The following is a 23,357-nucleotide window of genomic DNA, read 5'->3' on the forward strand; positions in this document are numbered from 1 at the left end:
TGTAACAATGTTGTAACTATGTAATGCGTGTGATGACTGTTGTGAAGGATGGGAGTGCACTTATACAATTGCTATGTACTTAAGGCTTACATGAAGTGGTACAATAGTAATTCTAAGTATATACTAAGTAATTCTAAGTATACTAAGTACGAAGTTAAGAATATATATTGCGATCCCTGGAAAGACCGCTAAAAAATAATGTAAAAAGATATAGCTAAAAGTCAAAAGAAAAATTAAAGTGGAATTCTAAAAAGTATTTCATTTACCCAGAACAATGCAGGAAAAGAGAAACAGGGAAACCAAAACAGATGAGACAGACCGAAAACAAATAGCAAAATCGTAGACCTGTATCCATCCAAATCAATAAATTACATGTAAATGGGCTAAATACTCCAGTTAAAAGATAGAGATTGTCAGACCAGATGAGAATGCAAGACTCAATCGTATACTGTCTGTAAGGGACACTCTTTAAATACAAAAGGACAAGGGACTGAAAATAGAAGGTAGTATGCAGAACGATGCTACCACCCCACCCTCATCCCCAGAAGCTGTGAATATCTTATGTAGCAAAAGGGACTTTGCAGATATGATCAGAGTGATGCACCTTGAGATGGGGCAACTATCCTGATTATACAGTGGCCCGTTCTAATCATGTGAGTCCTTAAAGGCAGAGAACCTAAAAAAGAAAAGAAAAGAAAAAAACAAAAATGGTAACTGTGTGAAGTGCAGGACATGTTACTTAGCTTGACCATGGTGATTATTTCACAGTGCATACATCTATCAAAACATCAAGTCATATACCTCAAATATAAATTATATATATAAATACAATTTTTTTTCAGTTATACCTCCATAAGAATGGAAAAAATAAAAGCCCCTCTCCCTCCACAAAACCCAGACCTGACCACAAGAAGAGCTAGCAGGAAGACCCTTTCCTGGCTGTGGTCAGGAGAGATGTTAGGGTGGGAGAAGCTGTAGTGACACTCTACCGCAGGCTGCAGGTGGACGAAGGCGCCATGAGGAAGGAGTGTAGGGGGCCTCTCGGAGCCAATAAGGCCAGGACATTATTCTCCTCTAGAGCCTCCAGAAGGAAAGCTGGCACTTCCAACACCTTGATTTTAGCTCAGACCCTTGAGATCTGTGTCAGACTTCTGACCTATTACCTCACAAAACAAAGACAATAAATTTGTGTTATAAGCTTTAAGTGTGCAGTAATCTGTTACAGAAGCAACAGAAAACCAGTGCAGGGTAGAGAAAGATGTATCAGACAATAGGAAAACCCAAATGGCTACATTAATACCAGGTAAAGTAAACTTAAAGACAAAAAGTGATGATTGCTTCTCGGCCTTTTGGCTAAGATCAAGTGTAAAGACAAAAAGTGATACCAGGGGCGCCTCAATGGCTCAGTTGTTAAGCGGCTGCTCAGGTCATGATCCCAGGGTCCTGGGATCGAGCCCCACGTCGGGCTCCCTGCTTGGCGGGAAGCCTGCTTCTTCCTCTCCCACTCCCCCTGCTTGTGTTCCCTCTCTCGCTGTGTCTCTCTGTCAAATAAATAAATCTTTAAAAAAAAAAAAGTGATACCAGTGATAAAGAGGGACATTTCATACTGATCAGGGTCAATTCATCAGGAAGATACAATAGCCATAAAAGTATATGTACTGAACAAGAGCTCCAAAATACATGAAGTAAAAATGGACAGAATTAAAGAAAGTGATAGACAAATCCACAATCACCAGTTGGAGACTTTAAACTGTTCTCTCAGCAGTTGATAGAACAATAGGACAAAACGAATCAGTAAACCAGTAAGGACTTAGATCTGAACAACAGTTGACCTAACTGACATTTTTAGAACACCATACCCAAATTTAGCACACACGTCCTTGTGCACACGGTACATTCACCAAGATAAACTACATGCTGGGCCATTAAACAAGTCTCCATAAATTTTAAAGGATGGAAAGACTACCAGGAAAAACAAAAGAAGAAGTTATACTAAGTATGTTCTTTGACCACAAAAGAATTAAATTAGAAATAAGTAACAATAACAGATGTTTAAAAAACACCAAAGAGGGGCGTCTGGGTGGCTCAGTCGTTAAGCATCTGCCTTCGGCTCAGGTCATGATCCCAGGGTCCTGGGATCGAGCCCCACATAGGGCTTTCTGCTCCACAGGAAGCCTGCTCCTCCCTCTCCCACTCCTCCTGCTTGTGTTCCCTCTCTCGCTGTCTCTCTCTCTCTCTATCAAAATAAATAAAATCTTAAAAAAATAAAATAAAAAAAAACACCAAAGAGTTAGAAATTAAAATGCTTCTAAATAATCCATAAATAAAAGAAATCATATGGAAAAATAGAAAATATTTTGAAGTAAAGGAAAAGCACAGTTATGTCAAAATTCATGGTTTGCTCCTAAAGCAGTGCTCAGAGGTAAAGGCGTATCTTTGCAAGCCTCTTGAAAGACATGTTCAACATTCAGAGTGCTTTCAGCTGTCCAGTGAGAACTGCTCTTCCTTTCAGACAGTCCTCTGGGCAGCTGTTTTTCACTGTATCGATCATAGCATTTTAATACATGTGTTCATTAGCATTCCAGCGTCTTCCTTTCTAGACTCCGAAAGCCCTTCAAGGACTTTAAAGATTGCCATCCTCTTCAGCGTTCTCTCTTGGTTCTGGCACAAGGCCTGAAAGAAGGATTGGGAATGAGCCTCATCTCCACGACAACCCGGTGGAGGCGGGCAGGGTCAGGCTTTGAGCCCCGTGGCTCAGGAGACCGAAGCCCCAGGTCACTCAGTGAACAGGTGACAGAGCCAGTTTTCCAGTATTCCTCACTCATGTCCCTGGCAGGCCCTCAGCTGCGGACGGAGCTGTCAGGGTTAGAAGTGTCTCCTCGACGGAGGGGCAAAACTTGATACCAAAGTCACTGTTAAACCTTCAGCAGCTATCAGAACATCATCTTGTAGCCTTCTTGCTCCGGAGGATCGGTGAGGGTACTTCTGAGTTCTCGGAGGCTCTTCATAAAGCCTTGAGGACGCCGTCCACACTGACCCCCGCTTTCTGCGGCAGGTGGGAAAAGCGAGGCCTAGGTGTGTCCGGGGGCTGTGGCCGAGCGGGGAGGCAGTGAGCAGGTGGGGGAGCGCGCAGCCCCGCAGGTCCCACCCCCAGCCTGCTGCTGCACCCTCACAGGAAGTGCTTCGGGGCTTGAGGCCGGGGCCTGGGGGTTCCGGGTGGTGCAGTGGTTACACCGCCCACGCCAGTGGGGCTCTGCGCGCTGAGCCTCTCGTTCCTCTCTCTGCTCCCTAGCTTTCAGTTTGTAACTGGGGTTCGTTTCCCCTTTGTCTCTGGTTCAGCTTCCTTTTCCTGTTTGGTTTTAAGTAGAGTCTAAACATCAAGTTGCTGCCCTCCGAGGGTCTGTGGTCCTCTGATCGGCATAGCCTGTGGGAGTACAGGACTCACCTCCTCAGATTTCCCTGTGCTAAAGCCTTTCAGCCATGGCCACGGGGTGAGTATGGGGACCAAAAAGGGGACAGAGGACTGTCAAGGGGGAACCTAGACTCATAATGGTGTAGAGCTGAAGGGACCATAGAAATCATCCCAGATCCCCTTGTTACACTAATGGGGAGATCAAGGACCAGAGGGCTGGGGACTTACTTACCCAGGGTCACACAGCAAGTTAGTAACAGAGCCCACCCCCTCTCCATCTGCTGGTCTGTCATTACTCGGGCCCATGTCTCCTGATGTCTGTGATCTTTAATGGCTTCTGTGTTGAAAGCCCTACTCAGAAGTCAGACATCTGCCTCAGATTGTAGAGGGGGTCTGAACCATCTAAGGGCGTTGTGGGTTGGCTCTGAGGTCTTTGGCTCTTCTCTCCAGAATGGCCTGAAAACATTCAGGTTGTTTTCTCTAAATACTGGGCAAAGAGGGAAGCACTGAGGTTCCTTTTTTAGTAGAAACTTCATGAACTGACTAGCAGAGTCCTGACCTGCTTGAGAGGTTGGTGACTGACTCAGGCCATCGGCCCCTCGGACTCCTGCTCGGTCCGTGTGTAGGCGGCAGCCAGTCCACATTGTGCACGTCTAATTGTGAGTGCACTCTCTAAAGATGGGGTGGCACTTTGGATGTGATTGTCCCCACCCTGCGACCCCATGAAAGATTGTAGGTGATAAGACAGTTTTATCCTCTGGGATTTTTGATGTTTGCTTGATTAACTCATTACAACTTTGTGTCTCAGCGTGAAATGATAATCCCTCACCTTACAAAGTACTTTACAGTTTCCAAAGTGCTGTTTCACCAGTTTTCTTACCTGGTTCTTTCAACCGCGTCGGGTGGATCAGGAAGGTGCTATCACTCCGGCTTTGAGGAGGAAGAAGCCTAGCCCCTGGAAAGCAGTGGCACTGGCCCAGGGTCGCACAGCTGGGAGAGGCAGGACAGCCCCACCCTGCGTTTTTTCCAGGGCTCCACACAGGTGCTCTGGAAGCATTTGGCAGTGAGCTAATAAAACTGGCCCTACAGTAAGTAGCTCTTGGCCGATACTCCTCCTTCTCAGCAGAAGCGGGTATTTGGTCAGGGGGCGTAGCAGCCTTGGCCGGGCTCTTGGAACCCTTTCCTCTAGGCCCAGAGTCGCCAGGGCCAGGGAAACCCGCTGTCTCTTTATGGTTGGCTTTATTCCTGCTCCTTTGCAACCGGGTTTCTATCATTTTAGTAATTTTCCTATAACTTTAAAGGACTTGTAGGTGGAGCTGTGGAGAACAGAATAATTTCAAAGGCATGTGAACTTCCAGAGTGGGTAAGGACCAGAGTCGTTTTCAGCTGTGAATTACAGTGTGAAAAGCCCAGGCAGTTTGCTCTATCCTGTCAACTGCTGCTGCAGAAAAATGAATCTGAAGTAAATGGGGAGGAAGCAAAACAGTTTTTTTAAAGGTCTTTTTTTTTTTTTTTTTAAGATTTTATTTATTTATTTGAGAGAGAGAGAATGAGAGAGAGCACATGAGAGGGGGGAGAAGCAGACTCCCTGCCGAGCAGGGAGCCTGATGTGGGACTCGATCCTGGGACTCCAGGATCATGACCTGAGCCGAAGGCAGTCGCTTAACCAACTGAGCCACCCAGGCGCCCTAAAGGTCTTTTAAAATAGTAAGAGTCTTAAGAGTTTTCCATCTTGAAAGGCCCTAGAGATGATCCATAGCCGATCATCCAGGTTAGTGGTGCTTTAGGCCTCTTACCCTCCACTTCAACCAAATTAACTGTCTTTTATCTTGTTTAAGTATTATTCGGTATTTCTTTGAGGGAAAAAAATGTGCATTGTTGGCAGTGTTGGTTTTGAAGTCTGAAAACGTCCTCGCGAGCCCAGTTCTGAGGTATACAGATCAGGAAATGGAGGCGCAGAGTCCAGGCAGGACTGGTCTGGTGGATGAAGTAGTGGCCCAAGCCTCCCCACGCAGGGCTGCTGGGGCACCATCAGAAGCAACAAGCACAGCAGCTAGAAAACCTGCAAGCTCTTTGGTTCTCCTCCTGCTGACCTAACGGGAATATAACATCTAGGTTCAGAGTCACCATCGTGCCTGTGGTGGGGATCCACAGGGCCTTCGAACCATGAAAACTTGTCTTCCAGCCCCCGCTCTGGCCACCCATAAGCCAAGAAGCATTTCCCCGCGTGCTTAGCCCTGGGCTGGGAGCGGGAGTGCGCCGAGCACATGGCCATGTCCAGCCTGCTCTCGTTGGCAGCGTTGCCTTTCATTCTGCCAGCAGTCCCGTGGGCAGTAAGTCTTGTTTTTATTGCTTCCATTGCACAGAGGAAGAAACCAAGGCAAAAAAGGAGCACCTTGCCAGGAAACGTAGCCTTGAGCTCCTGGCTCCTGCCTCCAGAGGCTTAGTTCTTTGCCCTTCCGCACTGCCTGAGAGCTGGTCTCTGCTCAGAGATGTAGAGACACGCAGGGTCGGGGAGACAGCACTCAGGAGTAGAGAGCCACGAGTCCCCAGCGCCACGCGGCACACACAGTGATGAGTGTAGACGGGAAGGGCAACAGGAGCTGAGAAGGTGGGGCTACCAGGAATGACTCTGAGGAGAAAGTGGGACCTCGGGTGAACTCTGAAGGATAGCGCATGATCTTTAGAAAGGAACCAAACAAGCATCCCAGTCAGCATCAGCCAGGGGCTGCTCTGGGTCCCAGGGGAACAGGGGAACGAGAGAGGCCGTCTTGTCCTGAAACTGTACCGGAGGCAGGGTAGGGAGGAGAGTCAAGAAACCATAAGTCAAAGATAAGAGAGAGACCAAACAGTACCAGAGGCTGGTTGCAAATGACTACGCACCAGGTGAGGGACATTTATTCAGACACCTTAGCCATGAGGTCACGAGGCTGCCATGCAAAAATCTGAACATGGAACATGAGGTGGGGGCACGTGGGGAGAGACAGCAAGTGTAAAGGCCCTGACAGGGGAACAGTTTGGTGGGGTCAGGGGTCAAGGAACAGGGAGGCTGAAGCTATATGAACCAAGGGAGAGGGAAGGGTGATACGGGCCGAGAAGTGGACAGGCCTTCTCACACAGCCGACAAGCCTGGTGAGGAGGTTAGGTTTTATTCATTGTGTCTCAGGAAGCCTTTGGAGGGTGGTTAGCACAAGGAAAGGCATCGATGGAGATTTAGGAAACTCATCCTGGCCACTGGGTGGCTAATGCTCTGTGTTGTGGCAAGAGTGGAGGCAGGAAGACCTCCGGGCGCTCTTGCGGTTGTCCAGGTAGGAGGGGGCAGCTGGGGCTGGGGCTGGGACTGGGGCGGTCAGTGTAGGTGGGGAGCGGTAGCCGGATTCGGGATGCGCTTTGGAGGAACGGCCTCCAGGACATCCTGCTGGGTCACCTGTGGGTCACCTGTGGGTATAAAGGAAAGTGAATCAAACCGGACTCAGGTGGCCTTGGTTTCTTTTGCCACAGTGGGGGTGGGAGGCTTGATGTAAGCAGCTGGAGTGCCAGCTGGGGGGTCCGTAGGGTTTTTGAGCCTGTGCAAGACAGGCTCCCAGTAAATGTCAGTCGAACAAGTCTGCACTGAGTGGGAACCAGCTGATCCCAGGGTGCGGTAGGAAAGACTCCTGGAGAGAGTGTCTGCCCCTTTCCGGTGGAGCCAGCTAATTTCAGTCCCTTCCCTTGTCTCCCTCTTGTCCTTATTGTGCTTGGTTGGTGTTTTGTTTTTTCTAAAGGCTTATCACCTTCCAACATACTACATAACTTATTTATTTATTTTTTTAAAACCTACGTTGTGAAGTTTCTTTTTTTTAAGATTTTATTTATTCATTTGGGAGACAGAGAACACAAGCAGCGGGAGAGGCAGAGGGAGAAGGAGAAAGCAGACTCCCCACTGAGCTGGGAGCCAGACATGGGGCTCGATCTCTGGACCTGACCTGAGCCAAAGGCAAACACTTAACCATCTGAGCCACCCAGGCGCCCCTTACTTATTATTTTATTATTTATCCAACTCTCCACACCTGTAGAATCTAAGTTCCAAGAGAGGAGAGGCTTTTGTCTGTTTTGCTCACTGATGCAAAAACAATATACATTTATCGAATTGCTGGATTTCATTAACTACTTCTGATGCATGATTCTGGAGATGCCCGGGCTACCAAAGCTCCTGCTCAGTGGTGCTTCCCAGCGTGGCATGGTAGAGAAGAGGCCAGAAAAGCAGACGTTTTGCTTGCTGTCAGGTAGTGCAGGTGCCAAGGCTCCCCGTACAGTCGGTAGTTGGGGGGCTGCTCGTGCATTCTAGCTGCTGCTTGCCCCACCGCCCTGCAGATGTTGGATTCGTGGAGGTGTGAGAAGCCTCACACAGCCTGGGTCCGGCCCACACCTTCGCCTCTGCGGCAGGGTTTGGAAGACCCCTCTAAGAGGAGCTGGCGTTTCCTTGGACGTCTTACCCTCACAGGCGAGTCAGAGAGCCCCAGAAGCTTATAGTCAGACAGGCCCTTGCAGATCACGTTGTTCAGTAGCTGCTCCCAGGGACGTGTAGCCAGACCATTTGGAGAGCTTTTTGAAACTTCTCTGTCTTCTCGTTCCAAAGAATCAGATGTGCCTCCAGTTAAGGCACATTATCACAATGATTCTAGGCCGTTCTCATGAGAGTGTGTTGTGTTCCTCGGGTGTCCTGGGCCGAAGATGGCTGACAACTGATCTCATCCAGTGGTTTTACTTTGGTAGCTGAACCCATAAAGGCGGAAAAAGAACAACAGCTACCCTTTCTAGAGTGTTCCGTGCCAAGCATTTTTCCGATCATGTGATGTACACTGTATTTAATCCTCATCCTCTGAGGTGTGGTACCATTAGTCCCAGCTTGCAGGTAAGAACAGGGTTCAGCAAAGAGGTCACTCATTCCAGGTCATGGTGGTATCACTTGACAGAGTTGGATTTGAAACCAGATCTCTTGTGTTCTCAAAAGCTAAGCTTAGCTGTATCCTCTTGAAGGAACTTGCCCCAAATTGCAGAGTCAAGGTTAGGATCAGGGCCTCCTAATTTCTGTTATCCTCTGTAGTCTCTGATTTCACACCGTTCATACCACGAGAGACAGGGAGACCTCCTCTGTCCTCCTGTGGCACCCTGTGCCTGTCTCTGTCAGTCATTCATCATCTGCGCACCCAGCCTGCCACAGGACATGGTATCACTCCTTTCTGCCTGTCCCTGCACTTACTTAGATGTGTAGTGAACTGAGCCGATTGCCGTGCTGATGAAGGGATATTAGCTGGGGCTCGACCAGGTCTCGTTCCTTGGCTATTAATTTACCCTTGGAGATAAGCATACTGCCCCAGTCCTTGGTCCAGCCAGATCTCTATAGCTGTCCCAAGGCTGTGCTAAAACCCATTCCATTTCCACACGTGAGCAGAATCATAGACTGTGAGGACACAGGCACGTATCGGAACTTATAAATGTTTTTGAGGTTTGAGTAGTGCCAGTGTCCACATGGACAATCAGATGGCTCCCCACGGAAAGGGCTGTGTTGGTGGCCTTGAAAGAAAGTGTGGGAAGGAGGCGTGAGCTTCTGTCTAAGAATATCAGACTCTCTCAACAGTTGGTTGGAGTGTTTTTTCCAGATTCCACTAGACTCCACAGAGAAGTGGAGAGCAGCTGTCCAAGCATCTGGGCTGGTGGCATTGTAACAGGGAAAAGGCAAACATCTTGATTGCAGGTGACGTAGCAGTCTGATCCTCCCAACCAATTTGGGTGGAAGAAAAGATGTCTGGAATCACACTGAATTTAGGCTTCATTCACCCCAAGCTTTCCTTTCATTCTGACGCTTACAAAAATGGGGCTCAAACAGTCAGCATTTGAGTTTCTGCGTGTGAAAATACGCGGACCTCACCCGCTGTTTTCGTTGCTGTAGTTGAGCCGTTCTCAAATGTGGTCAGGAGAACCGCCCTAGTAGGGGTCTGTGGGTCAAAACTATATCTATAACAACACTAAGACATTGTCTGCCTTTGTCACTCTTATCCCACAAGCGCACAGTGGAATTTTCCAGAGGCCACATGACATTGTGTTGACATTGTCACTGTGACAGGTAATGAAATGTGTGCTTGTGCGTTCCTGTGTTTTAAAAAATTCTCAGTTTTAATTTCAACTGTGGTAAATACAGATAGACTTAACTACATAAACAGAAGCTTTTTGGCATCCTCAGTAGTTTTTATGGGCGTAAAGGGATCCTGAAACAAAAGTGTCAAGAAGCACCTCTGTCGAACCGTCCATTGTGTGCGTGTACACGCGCGGCAAGCATAGAATTGGTAAGCGCCCCGTCCAAGACGGCGGCTCCTGCGGCACAGGAGGGGCCCTCAGGTCTGGGGAGAAGGTGCAGGGGTCCACTTGAGGGGACACCACATTCCGAAACTGTGTGGTGGCACTGTGGGAACCCACCTCTCACAGGCATGAAATATTTCAGAATACATGTTTTAAGCTGAGAAGATAACATTAAGCATGTTTTGAGCCTGTTGCCCCTAAAGGGGGAAAAGTCACCCTATGAATGGTTAACTAACTCCCAAGGGGGAATGTACCTTACACTGGAGAGATCTGGCGGTCATTCCCTTAATCCACTTTGCCTTTGGAAGAGGAGGCAACTCCCAATATGTGCCTCCTGCTGGGCTGGGATCCAGTAAGTACCCACCATCACCTATGTTGGGTTCTGGCCATTCACTCTGAATCTAGCCGTGAGGAAACAGCCCAGAATGTGGACAGCCTACAAGGCAATTGGCCTGAACTCTGCCCACAAAAAAGTCAACATCGATGAAAAAAAGTGGCCTAACATTCTAGCTTAAGAAAGAGTATGCAGAAAAACTAAGGATGTAATGTGTGGTGATTAACGTAACAATAAAAAGTTTTTAAAAAAAGAAAGAGTATGCAGACAGCCCATCCAAATGTAATGCATGAGTAGATCCTGGACCCATAAAAATCAGAACATTTGGGGGAAATTGGATAACTTTATATGGGCTCTGTATTAGCTATTAGTAAAGTATTTTCTTAGATGTAATAATGGTATTTGACTTACACATTAGGATGTCCTTATGTTAAAGAAATGTGTGCTAAAAACCTTAGGATTGAAGTATCACGATATCTGCAACTTTCAAATGGTTCGGAAAAAAAAAACATAAAAGAGATAAGTCACATGTGGTAAAAATGCTTTACTATAAGTAAAGCAGAAAAACCCCATTGTATGGCAGAAAGGAAGATCTGTGGTCTAGACACGGCCCTTCCACATAACACCACGGGATGCTGGGAAACATACTCCCCTTCTCCAGGCCTGTTTCCTCCATCTAAATAAAGTACTTGTGATTATTTCTCAGCTCTGACAAAGCTGTGATTCCAAGTCCCTCTGTTCCTCAATCACTGAATTGGGACATCGTAGTGTAGGCAAATTTATCCAAAGGTATTTATTGAGCAATCACTAGTCACAGGTACTAGGGCTACAGAGATGAACAATGTTTTTACCTTTTTTTAAGGTTTATTTATTTATTTATTTGACAGAAAGACACAGCGAGAGAGGGAACACAAGCAGGGGGAGTGGGAGAGGGAGAAGCAGGCTTCCCGCGGAGCAGGGAGCCCGATGTGGGGCTCGATCCCAGGACCCTGGGATCATGACCTGAGCCAAAGGCAGACGCTTAATGACTGAGCAACCCAGGTGCTCCTGAACGATGTTTTTAAAACAAACCAGAAAAAGAACTGTCCTCATGGGGGAGAGAGAAAACCAAAAGACCTTCAATACAGTGATAAGTGGTATAAGGAAAAGTGAAGCAGCCTCTTCTCAGTGGGAAGGGATCACTCTCCCAGGAGGTGACACAGAGGACAGGCTGGAGGAGAGTCCCGGCAGAGCAGGGCCTGGCATTTGAGCTACCCTGGCATCAAGGCCTGGCCTGCGGGCTCTGCACCTGCCCCTCCAGGGGATGAGCCCAAGCTCTGAACACTCCACAAGACAGAACCCAATGGTCCAAGTCCCACCTGGAAACCCGAGGTGATTCTCCAGGCCACAGTGAAGAACCTGCTGGAGACCTTGGTTTTCTCTGTAGAGACTGACAGAATAAGAGGTCATGACGGCTCTGCGTGTGGGGACAGAGGCACTTCATACTGATTCCACCCAAGTCTCCACTCATGCAGATCTGCCATTACCAGAGCCAACATTTCCTCACTCAATGTGGTAGTTCGGGAGCTAACCATGTTAGTAAACTACACTCCTGTTTATCTTCTCAGATGTATCCAAGCTCCAAGAAACTTAAAACCTAGTCAAGAAAGAGCACGTCCCTCATTTTACAGAGCCTTGCATGTACTCCCCTGAAGCCAAGTGGCTAATGACAGGCCAAGTCTGGGCAGAGCTCGGACTTTGATGCAGGGCTCCCTTCACTTCCCACACCGTCTCCATGATGGACAGTGTTGATTGGATGCCCCTGGCCTGTGTTTTTGATACACCTCTGGTCCCTGGCTCGCACCAACCACCCAGACTTTTCCTGACTTTCTGCCCCTGCTCACTGGGAAAGACTGGTCAGGAAAGAGGCAGTGTTGCAATGAACCAAGCTACTAGACTGTCAGCCAACAGAAAGTTGTAGAAAGGGGCTAAGAGGACGAGAACGAGGGCAAGTCTGTCACCTCTGGTGACTGGAAGGCCACCGATGGCCCTGGAGAGAGGGGCTGGAGTGGAGCAGGTGGGGGCCCTGCGCTCTGCTGGCAGGGGCCCGGAGGAGCCGGCACAGTAGGCAAGGGGCGAGGGGTGCAGCGTGTGTTCGTGGAGGCGGAGTTGAAGGGTGAGTGGGAGCACCCAGGGAGTGAAGCCATAGAAGCCAGAAGCAGAGGCCTCCAGAGATGGGAGGAAGACATGTTGGGGACAGGTCACTTCATGTAACATGGGGACAAATGTGATCACTTGCTCATGAGGGTTGTTGAGCATCCCATGACATCACACGGGCTTTGACTGCGAGGGACCCGCACATTGGGCAGGAGGGGCGCTTCATGCTTCAGAGAGAGAGGATGGCGAAGGAGAGGACGGTCCCCTCCCCACTGCACCTTGCCGTGGTGCTGGGGGGTAGCTTCGCACACCAGAGTGCCCAGACAGGTTTCCATGGCCCCCACCCCCCACGGCAGTTGCCCTGGTGCCAGCCGAGGGGCTTCCTTCCGGATGATTCTCAGCCCGCTTTTCAAGTTCACTTTTGTTGCTTACATGTTGAAAGTAAACAAGTCAGGACTTTACCAGCCGCCTCAGAGTCTGGCTCTGTTTGTGCTTGGCTTTGGGAACATTTATTTATGACCACTTCTCTCTGGCCTCCCCTATTCCCTCGTCATTTCCTAGTTCGCTCAGCACCTGCTGAGCCCGGGCTCATGAGGGCCGTGGCCCCGGACTACATCAGGGAGGGCATGGGGGGTAGCTGATGGCTCACACTGGGGCCTGCCCTCCAGCAGCTCCCCTTCTTGGGAGGAAGATAAGCCAGAATAGCTATCACAAGGCTTGAAAGTGATCAGAGGACACAGGGCCAACGAGGGCGGCAAGGGGCAGACACACACTTGTTGAGCACATGGACTGTACTGGGGTACTGGGCACCTGCATAGAGAAAAACAGCTACGTTTTCTTGGCTCCATCTTTAGAAGAGAATTCCTCCCGTAGAACCCCATGATTTCCCTGTGGTGGCACTGGCATGTGCCCGTTTCGTAACTGTTCATGTTTCCTGCTAGACTGTAATATCCTTCAGGGCGGGGACCTCTCCTGTTCATCCCCAGAGGCTCGCGGCGCGCCTTTTCCCTAGTAGTTACCAAGTGAACGGGGATGAACCAGATGTTTGCTGAAGGCAGTAGCACTTGGCCTGAGCTTTAAGGGAAGGTGAGACGCAGACCTGTGGACGCAGGAGGGAGGAGGCACCTTAGGCGGAGGGAACTCCTTTCTTCTTCAATTTCTTGAGTAATACTGGCAAGACATTTTAACTGGCCCAGCGTCAGGAGGATGCTTTTGTGGTCAGCCCAGGCTTTACCACCAGGCTGCCAGTTGGGCTGTGCGGACAGACTGCCCTTCCTCACAGTTGGTGCCAGGCACAGTGTGGGCAGCCCAGTGCCCAGAGAGCACAAAGAATTTGCCCTATTGTCTCGAGATGCCAAAGACAAACAGGTGGGACAGGAATTGTGGCCTAACCCTTTGACCACCCCACAGGGAAGCCTTGAGGAAGCGGTCCTTGTGTTGGTGGCACTTATGGCCAGCAGAGGGACCCGAGGTAGAAGGCTGTTGGGAGTCCCCTGCCATGAGAGCTGTTCTGTGCCAAGGCACAGGATATGCTAGTTGGGTTCAGAGAAGGACCATCTAACTCAGCCTGGGGCTTCCAGGAGAGCTTTCTAGCAGAAGTAATATGTATCTCAAGTCTGTAGGATGAGTAGGAATTATTGGTAGACTAGGCTGGAAAAAGCATCCCAGGCCGAGGGAATAGCAAGAACTAGAGCAGAGGGGCATAGAGAAGAGGGAGAGTGGTTCACGAACAAGGTGGGCAAGGCGCAGAATGTGAAGGGCCACGTGCCCGCCAAGAGCAGGGACTGGATCCCAGTCTTCGGTGCTGTGGGGCTCCAGGTGCTATTCCAAGTGTTTGTACATGCGAAGGATCTCCTGAAGAGGGGTCTGAGAATGTTGCATTTTAATAAACACCTTACCTGATTCTTACGCTGCGCACAGTTTTGAGAACCATGGGCACAAAGTGAGAAGAGAAGAAATTCCAAATGGTTCGCATTGGGGAGCACCAAGATTTAAAGTGGTTTTACGATCTGTTTTGGAGCAAAGTCCCCTTGAGAACACAGTAAAAGCCTCCTTCAGAAAGTTTGCACACTCACTTCTGCAAATAATTTCAGGGAGTTTTTAGACTCGTTAAGCCTTTCTGTGGCCCACTTTCACACCCCTCCTGTAAGTGGCGAGTAGAAGACCTCGAACGGAGAAGCCTTCAAGGAGCCACCAGAGAGAAATGAGGGCCGGGGAATAGACAGAGGCAGAGGCAGGAGAGATTTTCAAAAGTATGGACATTGTCGCAGCATTTGTTCAGTAAGAGGTGAGAGGTCTGAGAACTGCAGAGCAGCTGCCTGCACTGGGAAGCGCGCACCAGCAATTTTGTGCAGAGCTATTTAAGTGTATGTACATCAGGGACAGAAGCCAGGTTCCAAAGGGGCCTGGAGCATGAGCAAGTGGCAGGGAGATGGGGGAAGCAGGCAGACAGGAGCCTGATGGAAGAGAAGGGAGAGCCAAAGGGAGCAGCCAGGGGTAGGCAGCGGGCACCCACTCACACCGACTGACATCAAACTCACGTTCATGGGTGTTTATCAGGTGCTTAACCCTGTGTTGGCTATTGAGTGAAAGATAAAGAAGGCACTCCCAGGAGGGTGACTGCTCACCCTGGTCTACCTGGGACTGTCCAGGTTTTCATACCAAATAACCTGCCTCCCAGGAAACTGCTCAGTCCCAGGCGAACCCGGTCCCCAGTCCTGCCAGGGAGACAGAGTCGGACAGTGTGATGAGCTGTTCTGTCTGCAGGGGGCGACTATGTCAGGGCACTGGGCTGAGCAGAGGGCTTTGCCAGAGCTGGGGGACTGGGAGGTACATCTGAGGACAGGGCATGTGGCTCCTTGGCCAGAGGGGTTGGAGAGGGCAGCCCGCCCTTACCCAGAGCAGCCTTCCGTCTCCCCAGGCCTGGGCAGGCAGGTGGGCGAGGCTGAGGGGCTCCTGCAGGCCCACCTCAGAGTTGCAGCTTCCCAACTCTCCAGTCCCAGGCGTTGTGAGACAGAGAACAGTGTTGGTAATCTGTAACAGATGCTTTTACTTGGCAGCTACTTGCTCTCGGAGAATAAATGGAGTAGGATTGTAAATGGAATGTTCCCACGGGCTCACAGTCATAAACGCATTTACTCAGAGTCGTGTATTCAACAAACAGTTATTAGTGTGTACAACATATAAGGGACTGGGGTTACAAAGGGGGAAACAGCAAGGTCCCGCTTCGAGGAGCTCGCAGTCTAGTGGGGAAGGGGATGCAGACGCAGATACTGAGGAGCAGGACCAACTGTGAAGTGCTGTGATAAGCCGCAGGGACAGCGCAGTGCTGCGGGGGCCGCCTCTGGCCAGAGGGGTCTCAGTGCTGTACTGTTCCCAGCCCATCCCCAGACCCAGTTCTCCAGCAAGCATCCGTGGTTAGCCCTGTTCCTCTCTGTTCCCTTTTTGGCTTTACATCCTTTGTCCTTACTTGAATTTACACACTGTCCTTTAAGTGTTTGTTGAAGAAGCCTTGAAAGATACTTGGAGGGTGGAAGGAGGTTCCCAGCTGACTGCCCCGGAGGGCACGTGGCTGGGATGGAGGGTGTGAGCCTGGGAGAAGTTCAGAAACTCCTTCCCAGTCATGTCGGTCAGGTCCCACAGCTGGGGGGGCAGAGATCCTGCACTTTTCCAGAAGCACTGATAGGGCAAGAGCGTAAGGCGGACTTTCGGCCACCTGCAGGGCAGGCTGTGCCACAAGCTAGTTTTCTCTCCAAACACGTGAGTGGTTTTTTTATGTCAGCTCGAGGAAGATCCCTGGTTGCATACAGAAAGTTCGGGGTGCGGCTTGCTCATTTTCTTTTTAAGTGAGGGATATCAACAGATCTTCAGGAGCAGTCTCTGATGTGTGGTCTGAAGGGGTTAAATGCTGAACCAGTGACAAGACCTTGCTTGGGCCTGGGCTCAGAAAGTACTGGGGCGCCTGGGTGGCTCAGTCGGTGAAGCGTCTGCCTTCAGCTCAGGTCATGATCCTGGGGTCCCAGGATCAAGCCCCTCAGGCTCCCTGCTCAGCGGGGAGCCTGCTTTGCTTCTCTTTCTGCCCCTCCCCCTGCTCTGCTCTCTCTTGCTATCTCTCAAATAAATAAATAAAATCTTAAAAAGAAAAAGTACTCACTGCTGTCTGATGGACCCCCGCGGTCAGATTAGCCTTGAACAGTTGGGGAAACCAAGGCCCAGAGTCACACAGTCTTTCTCCTCTAAGCTCCTGACAAAAGGGTTCTTCAAAGCTTCGTGAATGTCTCACCTGCCTCTAGGAGGGAAATGACAGGCTTCAATATTTACAAATTCCTGTGCCCACAAATACCTGTACAAAAGCCCAGATGACAATGGGATTGGATGACTTTGTTCCAAGAGAACCTTCTTCTGGGAGAGAGGCTCTGGTGGTTCCTACTGCTCAGAGCAGCCTGTTAGGTCCCCAGGGGAAAAGTCCACCAGCCGGTGATGGGGTACCATATAGAACAAACCAAGCACTGTATTTTGACTGATTTCCCCCACCAATCAGCTGGTTGTTTTGATCACATAAAGACAGCCTGTCAGAGATGAAGCCCTCCTCAGAACTGACCTCAGCTTCCCCCCCAGCTTCATGCACTTTGGGGCTCCCCAGAGCCGGGAGGGTGGGGAGCTCTCGAGGCCATGTGGGCACAGGCGCAGATTATATGCGGCCTGCTGAGGGGAAGGAGGAACTGTCTGTTTTCAGTTAGTAAAGGGAATTTTATATATACGTTTTTTGTAAATAGTTCATACGTCCGGTCAGTAATAGTTTTAAAAAAGAAAACATTTGTCTGACTGCCCTCAAATGATAACTGATGGAGACAAATGAAGTGTCTGATGCGTGTGGATGGTACGGAGTTTTCATATCCAGGGAAGACGCAGAGAAGACCATTGTCTGGATGGAGCTCAGAGACCGTGTCTGGGCTGGGTGGCAATCAAGATTTTATGAAAACAAAAATCCCAAAGGGATATAAGCAAGGTGAATCTTTAGTAGAAGAAATGGGTATTTTCTTGCATTTAGGTTTTGTTAGTGGAGATAAAATAAGCTGAGACCAGCAAGCGCTATTCAAATGGGGAAGAAAGAATAGGGTTTTTTGGTTTAACTCCAAGCTCAGTTTGAACCTGAAGTATTAACAACAAGGAGCCGTGGCTATAATTACAACAAGAAAATTCGTTCTTGGCGTTCCAGCGCCTACTAGGGGCAAGCACAGTAGTGGGTACCTTCCACTGTCCCCCACACCACCCCAAGAGATGAGTGGTGACCCCAGGCACACGCCAGCCTCCAGGAGCTGCGGTTCCTGGCAGAGCACGCTGGCTGTGCGCCTCCCCCACCGAGAATCCCACATCCCCGTCCTCAGCTCGCCTGCGGTTGCAGCTCTTCGTCTGAAACACACGCAGTGTTTTCTCCAGAAAGCCCCTCCAGGTTCACTGAAGTGTGTGATGAGTTGTCGCATTTTCGGGGTAGTTGCGAGCTGTTTGAGGGCAGGGACTGTCATATTCGTCTCTGCATCACTAAATGTTTTTGACTCACTGGCATCTGTGCTTGTCAGACTAAGATGAAAATATCCTACCCAGGGGCACCTGGGTGGCTCAGTCGTTAAGTGTCTGCCTTCGGCTCGGGTGATGATCTCGGGGTCCGGGATCGAGCCCCACATCGGGCTCCCTGCTCAGCGGGAGGCCTGCTTCTCCCTCTCCCTCTGCCTGCCACTCCCCCTGCTTGTGCTCTCTCTCTCACTCTCCCTGATAGATAAACAAACAAACAAACAAATAAAATACTGAAAAAAAAAGAAATAAATATTTTAAAAAATAAAATAGGGGGGGCGCCTGGGTGGCTCAGTCGTTAAGTGTCTGCCTTCGGCTCGGGTGATGATCTCGGGGTCCGGGATCGAGCCCCACATCGGGCTCCCTGCTCAGCGGGAGGCCTGCTTCTCCCTCTCCCTCTGCCTGCCGCTCCCCCTGCTTGTGCTCTCCCTCTCTCTCTCTCGTCAAATAAATAAATAAAATCTTTAAAAAAAGAAAGAAAAAAAAAGGGTGCCTGGGTGGCTCAGTTGGCTAAGCGACTGCCTTCGGCTCAGGTCATGATCCTAGAGTCCCTGGATTGAGTCCCGCATCGGGCTCCCGGCTCGGCAGGGAGTCTGCTTCTCCCTCTCACCCTCCCCCCTCTCATGTGCTCACTCGCTCTCATTCTCTCTCTCTCAAATAAATAAATAAAATCTTAAAAAAAAAAAGAAAGAAAGAAAGAAAAAAAAAATCCTACCAAGTCGTGGGACCCAGATGCTAAGGGAACACGTGTCAAAGCGGGACTCACTGGAGGAGAGTGACTGGCATGACAAGGGTGCTTGCAGCTCTGTCCTGTGGATAACGACGGGTGGGAGGACGAAGGTGTCCCTTTAGCTGTCCAGTGGGCTGTCACGGCCTATCCAAAACACCTTTATACTGGAGGACAGTGAGTGCAGTGTCGCTCAGAACAAGGCGGGACGGCCTCACAGCTAAAACCACGTCACAACAAAATGGTCTGCTTTGGAGAGCAGTTTCTGTTGAAGTCTTAGTCTGCCTGCATGTAAGGCTGCTTTAGAAGGCATGCCACCTGGGACGCGACAGTGTCCTCTCTAGGCCCTGAGATTCTGCAGTGAGTGTTGATTAAGCATCTACTACGTGCCAGGCCCTGGGCCCGCAAAGAACGAGACAGGCATGCCCCACCTGCCCTATAGCAGGGCATGTCACTTTGAGTGTTCCAAGAGGCAGACACCAAGACCCTTCAGATGATTAGGGTGCAAGAGATTTATGGGGAATCGTCAGTGAAGGACAGAGGGAGCAGGCAGGGGGAGCCTCAGGCCATGAGGCAGGTCTGCAGTGTGTGAAAGAAGGAAGGGCGCAAGGGCTGAGTGAGAGGCATCTCAGGCTGATGTGGGGCCCCGAGTGAAGGTTTCCCCTGTGGAAGAGCCACATGTCAGGCAGGAATGAGCTGGCTCCATCAGCCCTGCTATGTTAGTCATTGGTAGAGAGTGTCCCAGAGAAGCATGGCCTCTTCTGCATGCCTCGGGGAGGTTGGGGGGAGGGGAGGCGGCAGCAGGGACGTTGGTCAGCTCTGCTCCCAGAACAGGTTCTCTCTTTTTTTTAAGATTTTATTTATTTATTTGACAGAGACACAGCGAGAGAGGGAACACAAGCAGGGGGAATGGGAGAGGGAGAGCAGGCTTCCCGCCGAGCAGGGAGCCCGATGCGGGGCTCGATCCCAGGACCCTGGGATCATGACCCGAGCCGAAGGCAGACGCTTAACGACTGAGCCACCCAGGCGCCCCACACAACAGGTTCTCTTGAAGGAGATCTGAAGGGCGCACTTCAGTGGCTGACACACAGGGGTTCTAGAAAGCGTTGCCCATCACACCATATCTTCCCAATTTGCTTCCCCAGAATCCTCTCAAGGGCTTCCATGGTCACATGCCAACAGGTGGTAGAGCTGGGATTTCAGCTCAGATCCCTCTGACTTATGAAGTCAATGTTGTGCTGCGTATCTCGGGATCTCTCCTAGCCCCTGAGAGCATCAGGAACACACACCTGCTTGCCTGTTCACGGCTAGCCACGGAGTGTGTGAGCAGCCGTAAGTGACACAATCTAGCCCACAACTTGACCTGTGCTCAGTTCACATTGGGATGGAACCATGATTTGAGCCAAGGTCTGTCTGCTTCTGTGGACAGTCTCCTCTCACTTGTGCTAGACTTCATGAGAACAGGGCCCCAAAGACATAGCCAGAGGAGGAGAACTCCTCCTAAGTATAGTCTTTTGAGAAATACATGGTTTCAGGCTCCCAAACTCAGAGAAGTCAAAGCATAGCCACATTTTTGTTTTTTTTTTCTCCCTCCTTCTGGGAGGACCCACGCCTATTTTGATCATCACTGATTTCCCCTTAAATATTTGTTGAATGAGTGACGAATTATCGGGGGGAGGGGAAATAGCACAGTTGTACAACCAAAACCTTACAATTCACTCCCGATACATCTGCCCACCACAGAGCTCTTACACGGCGTGTCGGCTGCCATCAAGCACATGCGAGACTCCCGAACCCCAGAGCACAGCTGGGGGGCCAGCAGGAAATTGGAGGCCCAGCACTGGCACATTAAGTCAGTGGCTGGACAGCCATGAAATGTGTGTAGAGGTTCCTGTAAAGCCAAGTGGAGGAAGACATGTGGAAAGGCTTGTATATGCACCAGACACAAAATTGCTGTTAAGATTATAAGTCTAGGGCGCCTGGGTGGCTCAGTCGGTTAAGCGACTGCCTTCGGCTCAGGTCATGATCCTGGAGTCTCGGGATCGAGTCCCGCATCGGGCTCCCTGCTCGGCAGGGGGTCTGCTTCTCCCTCTGACCCTCCCCCCTCTCATGTGCTCTCTCTCATTCTCTCTCTCTCAAATAAATAAATAAAAATCTTTAAAAAAAAAAAAAAGATTATAAGTCTATACACCAGATGGCCCACTGTCCGAGTCACATGGCAACTGGGTCATGAGGAAGCTCAGGCTTTTGGAACGCTTAGGAACTGACTGTGTAGGCCACGTTGAGGTTTCCAAGTCACTGAGGGCTCATCCCATAGAAACCACTATTTTGTCCCCCAACCATTGGGGGTGGGGAGAAGGATCGTTCTCAAATATTTTGTTTTCCTGTCTTCTTAAATATGGTAAAGTGGACATAACGTGATTTTTTCTCAACTACTGAGTCTCATCATTATGATTATCTGTTACTATACACACCTTTGCTTCTATATTAATTGGCCTCAATTTGTTGGGCTTTAAATATTGTTTCTGATTCTTCAATTGTATTTGTATGACCGCCCTTTCTGATAACCACCACTCCTCACTGTTGTGGGCGTGCCTGGCTATAACAAGCATGCCTTGCCTTTTCAATTTGGGCATTCTCATATGCTAGAGACTAAGAAACTACATGTTCAAGAATATCTGGCTCAGGCGCCTGGGTGGCTCAGTCGTTAAGCGTCTGCCTTCGGCTCAGGTCATGACCCCAGGGTCCTGGGATCGAGTCCCACATCGGGCTCCCTCCTCGGGGGGAAGCCTGCTTCTCCCTCTCCTGCTCCCACTGCTTGTGTTCCTGCTCTCGCTATCTCTGTCTCTGTCAAATAAATAAATAAAATCTTTAAAAAAAAAAAAAATATTTGGCTCATGTGCGAATGAAGAGGCCAGTGGGCTCTGAGAGACTCCCTCTGAACACCCTGATCATGACCATTTTGTCTCTCCAGGGGCTTCTAGTGTTTCTTCCCTGGTTTTCTGTCATGCTCTGAACAGATAAAGTTGTTTGCGAAGTTTCTTCAGCGAAGTTTGGTGCAGCTGTCTATTTAGTTTTATATATATCTCTGTGTTCTGTAGGAGGTCATCTAATCATTTTGTTGTCTACATAGCTTGTAGGATACTATCCTGACATAATATCATAAATAGAACATTTTGTTGGATGTTGTGAAGAATATTATCTATATCATGTGCTTTAGAGTCGACAGAACTGGTTGGAAATCCCAAATTTAATCCCTGAATAGCTTGTGAATTTGTATAAATCTTCCCAAGTCTCTGAGCCACTCTTTTCTCGTCTACAAAATGGGGGCAGTGAATGGCTGTGTCCTGAGTCATGACACTTAGGTGCTTTAATGCAGTGTCTTACCTAACGCAGGGCCTGGAAGCACTTTCTCCCTGAGAGGAAAGCTGTTAAGTCTTTTCTAAGCTATGGAAGATATTGGCACAGAACCTCCTCTCTGCTCCCCGTGGTCTTTGGAGAATGAAATTCATCTCCTCAGAGACCAGCCCTTCCAGAGACAGTTGGACGCTCTCTGTATCAAGGAGCACTTGGCCTCTCTTTCAGAAGAGGGAAAGCCCACATCCATCCCTTACAGCTGAGGCTGACGCTTAGCTTTTCTCTTGGTCTGCAGTGAACAGAGTATCTGCCAAGCCCGGGCTTCCGTGATGGTCTACGATGACACCAGTAAGAAATGGGTACCAATCAAACCTGGCCAGCAGGGATTCAGCCGGATCAACATTTACCACAACACTGCCAGCAACACCTTCAGAGTCGTCGGGGTCAAGCTTCAGGATCAGCAGGTGAGCACTGGAACAACAGGCCAGACCTGGGCCTACCCCCCCACCCCCCCCCACACACACACGTATAGTGAAAAGAGATTAGAAAAAAATAAGGTCAGGATTTGGAGTCGGAAGATCTGGGTTCACATTCTGCCTGCGTGTTCTCATACTCCAAGGTAGGAGACCGTGAGCACGCTATCTTTTCTGAACTTCATTTTTCACATCTGTCTTATAGAGACAGTAATCCACATGCTGTGTGCCTCACTGTGTTATGATCATATTAGAATAAAATAATGGACGGGAAACAGCTGTGAAAATGATACTCCAGGGCTGTGTTAATGTCTCCTTCCGCCTGCACAACTGTAAGTGACATGCTGTGAAGACGTTTGGTTCCTCAGCCCCCAAGTCTTACTTTGGAAAGAATATCGAGATGATCTGGGGGCACCTGGATGGCTCAGTTGGTTGGCATCTGATTCTTGGTTTCTGCCCAGGTTGTGATCTCAGGGTCGTGGGATCAAGCCCCGAGTCAGGCTCCATGCTGGGTGTGGAGTCTGCTTGAGATTCTCTCTCCCTCTCCCGCTGCCCCTTCCACTCATGCACTCTCTCTCGCTCTCTCTGAAATAAATAAATCTTAAAAAAAAAAAAAAATGATTTGAAGAATCTGGGATCATTTCTGTCCCTAAGGGTACCTCCTGGGCAAATCAGACAAGATTGTGAGTGTACCCAGTAAGTCTCTGTGCAAACACAAGTCCAGCTCTGTCAGAAGTAGCCGTGGGCACATAACTAAGAGTAATCTGATGTGACACGGACTGAAAGAGAGACTTGGAGGAAGGGATTGTGTAGCTTCACCACAGTGACTTTGGTTACTACTTCACGGTTCTGCCTCTAGCTCTCAGAGGTCGACAAGGACATTTTTAGCAGTGAAATTAACAGTTCTGCGGTCTCAGCATTTATGAAAAACCCCTCCTGGCATCCTTTGTTGGTCAAGGCCTTGCTAAATTGAGCAGCAGGTTAGCTGCTAACTCTGTAAGAATCAGC

At 49.5% G+C, this 23,357-nt stretch overlaps 1 protein-coding gene across 2 annotated transcripts in view; it reads left to right on the top strand.

Moving 5' to 3' along the window:
• The window catches only part of EVL (Enah/Vasp-like), a 146,325-nt gene that overhangs the window by 68,648 nt on the left and 54,320 nt on the right, over positions 1-23,357 (top strand). The window contains exons 1-2 of one of the 2 annotated variants that reach the window (XM_045901514.1): positions 3,278-3,491; positions 22,172-22,340. In XM_045901514.1, the coding sequence (XP_045757470.1) occupies positions 3,481-3,491; positions 22,172-22,340 (180 nt within the window). In that variant the 5' untranslated portion in view covers positions 3,278-3,480. Of the gene's footprint in view, positions 1-3,277; positions 3,492-22,171; positions 22,341-23,357 lie in introns of those variants that run through there. The other variant, XM_045901515.3, reaches the window with a different exon arrangement.

The sequence above is a fragment of the Mirounga angustirostris genome, unplaced genomic scaffold (genome assembly GCF_029215605.1).
Source record: "Mirounga angustirostris isolate CCGP_5_RB_7025 unplaced genomic scaffold, mMirAng1.0.hap1 SCAF_9, whole genome shotgun sequence".
NCBI classification, from domain to species: domain Eukaryota; kingdom Metazoa; phylum Chordata; class Mammalia; order Carnivora; family Phocidae; genus Mirounga; species Mirounga angustirostris.